The 8556-nt window shown below is 45.3% G+C and overlaps 1 protein-coding gene across 1 annotated transcript in view; it reads left to right on the top strand.

Moving 5' to 3' along the window:
* Positions 1-8556, top strand: part of LOC106812898 — a 20040-nt gene that overhangs the window by 8872 nt on the left and 2612 nt on the right. The window contains exons 12-16 of the mRNA XM_014816902.1: positions 289-482; positions 740-1738; positions 2072-2224; positions 3220-3319; positions 3616-5148. Coding sequence (XP_014672388.1) covers positions 289-482; positions 740-1738; positions 2072-2224; positions 3220-3319; positions 3616-5148 — 2979 coding nt within the window. The remainder of the gene's footprint in view (positions 1-288; positions 483-739; positions 1739-2071; positions 2225-3219; positions 3320-3615; positions 5149-8556) is intronic.

The raw sequence follows: 8556 nt of genomic DNA, 5'->3' as shown, positions 1-8556 counted from the left end.
CACACACACACACACACACACACAAACACACACACACACACACACACACACCCACACACACCCACACACCCGCACGCACGCACACACGCACGCACGCGCGCGCGCACGCACACACGCACGCACGCACGCACGCACGCACGAACACACACACACACACACACACACGATCGATCGATAGATAGATAAATAGATAGATATATAGATAGATAGCTAGATAGATAGACAGATAGATAGATTATAATACATATCTATATATAATTGCCTATCTATTCTGGCTTTACCTCACAGCACATCTGACGCTGACGCTGGGTGCTGTCGCGGGAAGCCCGTCGATTAGCGAAGAACAAACGAGTGCAGTCGAACAAGTTCTTCTTCGTCGCCTTCATGACATTGAACCGATATGTAGCGATCATGCACGTGGTCTGGACATCATCCACGCGATCGGCAATCTTGGAAAGCCAGCCTCCCTGCATAGATTACAGGTTTGTCTAATAAATGTCTGCATACAAGACAAATATACCAGTTTGTCTGATTATAAGCAATATAGTATACACCGCTGATGTAGAATGTTCAAAACAGGACAATGGACTTAATGAGTTAATGCATAGCTATGTAATACATTGAGAATGCTAGACAGTTAAATAAATGATAACATCAGCTAGTGATATTATTGATCATCTATTATAATCGATTACACGACTGCGTGAATAATTATTGCAAAATTATTTGTATTTTACAGGATGTGTTTCAGAAATGCGAAGCAGGGAACCCAGTGAGGTTTGCAATAATATATGCAATGAGAAAGCAATTGTGCAGCACAGAGTCCCAGGAAATCTTTCGGAGACTGTTTGAAAATGCCAACTGCGAGGAGATGGCGGCAGTGATGACGATGCTGACGGATGACACGACTAACGGCTGTTCCGCTCGTGACTCTACCTCCATTGATACTCTACTGAAAGAGAAACAAACTTATTCTCCCATGTATACATGCATACAAGAGCAGATCTTTGTATATTTTTCACGGCAGGGTAATCGCGGTATCAATCCATCCGCATCGGTTCAGTATGCCGACAACAGTAACGGAAGCACTTTCGAGACAGGAAACGAAAGAGTAAAGCGCTATGCATCTACGGACTCTGCGCCAGTGTTTGATTCTACTTGCTCCAACTGGGGTGGTCAACCATTCAGTGGCCTGTGCTTCCCAGACCAGCAGTTCTCCTACGACATCAACACTTACAAGAAGCGTCGCCATTGTTCTGCTGTTGCGACGGCTGGAATCCCCAACGCTAGATACAATGTTCTCTCGAATATGTTTGCCGGCAAACAGACGTCATCTAACAACGTAAAAATGCTCAATAAGATGACAGTGACCGCAAACGTCATGGGCAGTCCCATCTACATTGGTTCTATCCTCGCTTACCGACTGACGCAGAAGAATGACGCAAAAACAGTCAACCAAACTAGAGTCTACATGGAAACACAGGGAAATATTGGACTCATTAACGACCACACGGACTCTTGTGCCAACCGAACAAAGCCCTACGAGAGTCGATTTGGTTTCGTAGTTTCACCGATGTGGCTATTTCAAATGAACAACATGCGATTGCGGTATCATACGATCGTGACAGTCAACTTCACATGTGATGTGTCGTGTACTGCTCAAGATAGTGATATACAGCTTACACTTCGACCACAGGCGAATATTGCAACAGTGTCATGCCTTCAAACCAATATGCTCGTGCGTACACTATATAACTATTTATTCATTTATTTGTTTAAAGCCAGAATTAATGTCATAGCGCTCGAGAATAAAGCTATATCTGTTATCAAATTAACATTATTTAAAATTAGTTATTATTATTATTGTTATTATTAAATCTTTATTGCATATAATTCGATGAAACCACAGTTATCCATATAATTAGCTGCAATCTGTAGACGACGGCGATTTATTTTGAGCTAATTCGCCATTTGTTTACAGCCATTTCGTCTGTAATTCTAACTGAAAACAATCTTTTGTCAACTATAGCTCCTGTAATATAGATATGCTAATAGTAATTTTAATCCGTAGGATTTATCAGAGGCAACATTGAACGTAAACGGAACGTTTAACTATTGGACCAGCAGCACGATGGACACAAAACCTTGTCTGGCGGCCAGGTATGGTTATGAGCCCATGAGCGTGAGCACCGATGCCTGGAGTCGAATGCGAAAGTCGCCAATAGTAAGCAAAGAATTATCCGCATATTTATTCAATTAATAGAACGACAGGGACTTTAATCGTAAACATAATATGATAGAATCATAAATATAATTATGAACTTACAGGTTATATGTGTATTATTAATGACTTAATGTACGGGTAGATTTATATCAAATAAATCTCACGGACCAGAACTCAATAATTTAAACATTGTAACTTAACGTGACGTGCACGTAACACACACGTATGTGCGCGTGTGTGTTGGTGTGTGCGTGCATGCGTGCGTGCGTGCGTGCGTGCGTGCGTGCGTGCGTGCGTGCGTTTGCGTGTGTCTGTGTGTGTGTGCCTGTGTCTCTGTGTGTGTGCGTGTGTGCGTGCGTGTGCGAGTGCGCGTGTCTGTGTGTGTGTGCCTGTGTCTCTGTGTGTGTGCGTGCGTGCGTGCGTGTGCGTGTGCGCGTGTGTGTGCGAGTGGGTGTCTCTCTCTCCGTGTGTGTGTGTGTGTGTGTGTGTGTGCGTGTGCGAGTGGTGTCTCTCTCTCCGCTGTGCTGTGACCCTGTGTGTGTGGTGTGTGCTGTGTGTGTGTGGTGTGTGTGTGGCTGTGTCTGGTCGCTACACGTGTGTGTGCGTGGTGTGTGTGCTGTGTGTCGCTGTGTGTGTTGTGGTGTGCATGCAGAGGCTGTGTGTGTGTGTGTGTGTGGGTGTAGTGTGTGTGTGTGTGTGTGTGTGTGTGAAAGTATAAGAATATCCCAGTGATGGCTTCGCATCGTTGTTCAAGAAAATGTTTCCGTAAGTAATCCGCAATATCCTACGTTGTGTCCCCACGCACACATGCACGCACGCACGCACACACATGCAGGCACGCACGCACAAACACAATTTGTTTGGCAAGATTTTATTTATATTAATATATTTTCATTTATAGCTTCATTGGTGTACGAGCGTTTTACTTCTAATCTATATTTATACACTAAATTACAAATGTTTCAGTTCAGTTTCTATTGAATTTCTTGTGACAGGTGGGACCCGTCATATGGGGCGAGAAAAGGTCTATTACTGAACCGACAAATTTATGGGCGACTAAAGAACTGCCTGGGGCGGAGTTTGCGCCTCCTTCGTGTAAGTAGCTAACATCTCATAATCCCTATCCTCGGCATTTAGAGCAGTTCCTAAAAGGGAAATCGTATTTTAGATACTCAAAACAATGCAAACTTCCTTCCAAATTACCTGACAATCATAGAACAAAAAAAACAAGTATAATTCTCGACGCATGCACAAGTCACAAAAGAGGCGTAGAGAGGAATGGAAGGTCACAGCATGTCCCTGATTTGATTTACTTCTCAATTTTTCTCCTACCTCATAAATATAATTGCTCCATATAGGTATATCATCTAAACATAGCTTTCCCTGTGTAGGTGCGGCTACAGAAAACCAACCCAGTGCACCTAGTAGAAGACAGCAAGAAGAGGAATCAAGGGTGGCGCAGCATGCTCAAGACGTTTCAGTCCAATCTCTACCGTCGATTCGTAAAGATTTAGTTGAACACCACACAGAGGAGGAACCATCACGATCAGTGGGCACATCAAGCCCTTTTTTGTTAAGCCGGGGTCAACGAATCAATGTAGACACAAGCTCGATTAGCACTGCGTTACCGACTAAGGAGCATAAACCAACTTACGCTCAACCTGTCGACATAGCAGTTTCATTTCAGAATACAAATACTCAACGTCAACAAGAAACAATCGTAAGGACTGGGCATAAGGAGTCCCCGAATACTGAATCGCAGCTTACGCCGCGACAGCTACCTTACCCTACTGGTATCGACAATAGAAATGCGAAGACTGTTTCACAACAAGCAAACCAAGGTGTAAGGAGCTCGACAACATCAGCGAAGCAACCAAGACGAAATAACAGACAGCCACGCCCAACATATCCAGATGAACCAACTCAAACAACTGATTCACAACAAACAAGACAAAATCAACAAAGAGTAAATAACAGACAACCACGCCCAACCTATCCAGATGAGCCAACTCAAACAACTGATTCACAACAAACAAGACCAAATCAACAAAGACGAAATAACGGACAGCCACGCCCAACATATCCAGATGAGCCAACTCAAACAACTGATTCACAACAAACAAGACCAAATCAACGACGAAATAACGGACAGCCTCGCCCAACATATCCAGATGAGCCAACTCAAAGAACTGATTCACAACAAACAAGACCAAATCAACAACGACGAAATAACGGACAGCCTCGCCCAACATATCCAGATGAGCCCACTCAAAGAACTGATTCACAACAAACAAGACCAAATCAACAAAGACGAAATAACGGACAGCCACGCCCAACATATCCAGATGAGCCAACTCAAAGAACTGATTCACAACAAACAAGACCAAATCAACAAAGAGTAAATAACACACAGCCACGCCCAACATATCCAGATGAGCCCACTCAAAGAACTGATTCACAACAGACAAGACCAAATCAACAAAGACGAAATAACGCACAGCCACGCCCAACACATCCAGATGAGCCAACTCAAAGAACTGATTCCCAACAAACAAGACAAAATCAACAAAGACGAAATAACGGACAGCCACGCCCAACATATCCAGATGAGCCAACTCAAAGAACTGATTCACAACAAACAAGACCAAATCAACAAAGAGTAAATAACACACAGCCACGCCCAACATATCCAGATGAGCCCACTCAAAGAACTGATTCACAACAGACAAGACCAAATCAACAAAGACGAAATAACACACAGCCACGCCCAACATATCCAGATGAGCCAACTCAAAGAACTGATTCACAACAAACAAGACCAAATCAACAAAGACGAAATGACACACAGCCACGCCCAACATATCCAGATGAGCCAACTCAAAGAACTGATTCACAACAAACAAGACCAAATCAACAAAGACGAAATAACACACAGCCAACGCCCAAACATCATTCAGGATGAGGCCGAGAGGAAGAGAGACGCTGACGATTGAGGCGAGCAAGAAGTAAGCTACAAGAGAGCGCGAGACAAAGTCGAAATAACACGAGAGCCACGTCCAACATAATCCAGATGAGCCAACCTGAAAGAACTCGATTCACAACAAACAAGACGCAAAATCAACGCGGGCCAATCGCGGACAGACTATAGAGAGAGCATGCCACCACCGGCCAACGAGGTGAGTGCCAGAGACAGGTTTACAAACTCGACACGACACCGACACTGGCTCTCGACCAGCAAAACAAGACGCCAAATCAACAAGACAGAAATAATAACTGCCAGCGCTGCACGCCAACATATCCAGATGAGCCGACTCGACAGGAGACTAGATCCACACATAACACAAGACCAAAATCAACAAAAGAACGAAATGAATACACGGCCGTCGCCTGGCTGCGTCTACAGGCAGCGGATGGCTGAGCGCGCCCACCCACGACACTACTCCAAGATAGCCGCCGACGCACTATAGCTCTGCAAAGAACTGATTCGAGCCACTAAACAAGACCAACAATCAAACCAACGACGAACAGTCAAGACAGAGGCACGCGGCGCCCACGACGCCCAACATATCCATGAATGAGCCAACTCAAAGAACTGGATTACACTTCAACAGAGAACCGCAAGTGAGCCGCAAAGATGAGACGAGAAGACGAAATAGACGGACACGCGGCCGACCAGTACGGGTGAGTGACGGCGTGCGAGCGGTTGTCGCCCCTGTGGTCAGCGACGACCAGCCGGTGGGCGCCCCCTGGACAGGCGACGGCGCCGCTGCTCGGCCGCCCCAGAACATATCTAGATGAGCGCCAGTCACGAATAGATACTGGATGCTGCACCAAGAGAGAGGGAACGAACCAAATTCACACTAAAGACGAAATAATACACAAAGACCACACTGGCGCCCTAGCCATAGATCCGTACTCGAAGCCGACTCAAAAGAACTGATTCGTCAAGACGAAACAAAACAACAGACACAGGCATCGAGAGCCAAAAACGAAATGAGAGTGAGAGCCGGCAGCCACGCCCAAATATGCCAGATGAGCCAAACCTTGAAGGAGAGCTGATTGACCCAAGCAAGATCAGCCGGGAGCGGAAGTCAACACAGAGAGACGCACTAACATATACCAGCGAGCCCCCGTCCCAACAATCATCTCCAGCATCGAGGGCCGCCAACTGCAAAGAACTGATTCACAACATAACAAGAACAACAATCAACAAAAACTAAATATATACAGGCAGGCCGACGCCCGAAACTTAATCGCTAGCGGCCGGGAGTCGGCCCCAGCCACTCTCAATAGAACCAAATGTCGCTGATTCACAACAAAAGCAAGACCAAATCAAACAAAGAACGAAATAATCACAGCCACGGCCGCAAACATATTGCCACGGCCATGTCAGACACAACTCGACCAAGTGAATCTGATTCACGAACACCAACAGCATCACCCAAATCAACAAAGACGTATAAGTACATACAGCCAAGCGCAGACCAGCTGGCGCCAACATAGTGCAGCATGAACACAGACTGCAACGAACTGATTCACAACAAACAAGACCAAATCAACAAAGACGAAATAACAGACCTCTGCGACAACCAACTCGGCGAGCTAACAGCCCGCAATCGCCAAATTCACCAGCCTATTCCTCTGGCCCAACTCGTGATGTGGCTACCTCAGCTAGGCCTAGAATAGAGAGCCCAGTAGACAACACACAGCCCGAATACCAACAAACATATGCTGATGGTTTTCAGAAATTAACTCTAGTGCCCAGAGTTTGCCAGGACTTACCAGATGGTTTATATCCTAGTGATGGTGATTGTAGGCTATTTTACCAGTGTTATGAAGGAAGAATATTTGTGCTGCATTGCGTCTCGGGACTTGCATACAATCCTGTAGTACATGGGTGTGATTATCCAGAGAATGTACCAGGCTGCGATACAGGCATCTATAATAACGTGATCGGTCAATATGGAGGAGAATTTGTCTTTCCAAATTACCTGAATTTCACGTGTTCTTTTAAAGAACCTGGTTGGTATAGAAATCTAGAAGACTGTAGGTATTTCTACCAGTGCTCATCAATAGATAGTGTTTCTGTCCATTATTGTGACGATGGTCTTGTTTTTGACAAGGAACACGTTGTTTGTGATTATCCACATAAGGTAAAAGAGTGTCTGGGCTTTGGATCAGAAGAAGTAGTACTGACTTACCCAACGTTTTCTTGTAAAGAAATCGCTGATGGTTTGTATCGTGACGAAACGGATTGCAGTCTATTTTATCAATGCACAGAAAGTCAGACACACGCACGTAGATGTGTGAATGGCTTGGTATTCAGTGAAACGACGCAGCTGTGTGAATATAAGTTCTTAGTACCAGAATGCTATTCTGGGTTGAATATTCTTCCTGCGGGACAAACGACGTTTAGTTGCACAGGTGTGAAAAATGGCGTTTACCCCAATCCTGACAGGTGCACCAGCTTCGTTCAATGTGCTGATGACGTTGCCTATGTTCAAGAGTGTGGCCTTCAGCAAGCATACAATGAAGAGTTACAAGCTTGTGACTATATTTACAACGTCTCGAGGTGCTTCCAAAACGATGGACAATTTCCACCAGTTCAACCAAGTTTAAATATAAGATACACATCACCAGGAGGTGGTGAACGAATAGTACAGCCAAGCTCATACCCAAAAGGTAACAGCAGGCAGCAGCGTCCTACATCACCAGATGAGCCAACTCAAGGAGCTGTTTCACAGTCCACATCAAACAATCAACCAAGAGGGCGAAATAACAGACAGCCACGGCCTACATTACTAGATGAGCCAACTCAAGGAACCGGGTCACAGCCCACATCAAACAATCAACCAAGAGGGCGAAATAACAGACAGCCACGGCCTACATTACCAGATGAGCCAACTCAAGGAACAGTTTCACAGTCCACATCAAACAATCAACCAAGAGGGCGAAATAACAGACAGCCTCGGCCTACATTACCAGATGCGCCAACTCAAGGAACAGTTTCACAATCCACATCAAACAATCAACCAAGAGGGCGAAATAACAGACAGCCTCGGCCTACATTACCAGATGCGCCAACTCAAGGAACAGTTTCACAATCCACATCAAACAATCAACCAAGAGGGCGAAATAACAGACAGCCTCGGCCTACATTACCAGATGCGCCAACTCAAGGAACAGTTTCACAATCCACATCAAACAATCAACCAAGAGGGCGAAATAACAGACAGCCTCGGCCTACATTACCAGATGCGCCAACTCAAGGAACAGTTTCACAATCCACATCAAACAATCAACCAAGAGGGCGGAATAACAGACAGCCTCGC

The sequence above is a fragment of the Priapulus caudatus genome, unplaced genomic scaffold, assembly GCF_000485595.1.
Source record: "Priapulus caudatus unplaced genomic scaffold, Priapulus_caudatus-5.0.1 Scaffold698, whole genome shotgun sequence".
NCBI classification, from domain to species: domain Eukaryota; kingdom Metazoa; phylum Priapulida; class Priapulimorpha; order Priapulimorphida; family Priapulidae; genus Priapulus; species Priapulus caudatus.
This window is presented reverse-complemented; position numbering and strand designations above follow the sequence as displayed.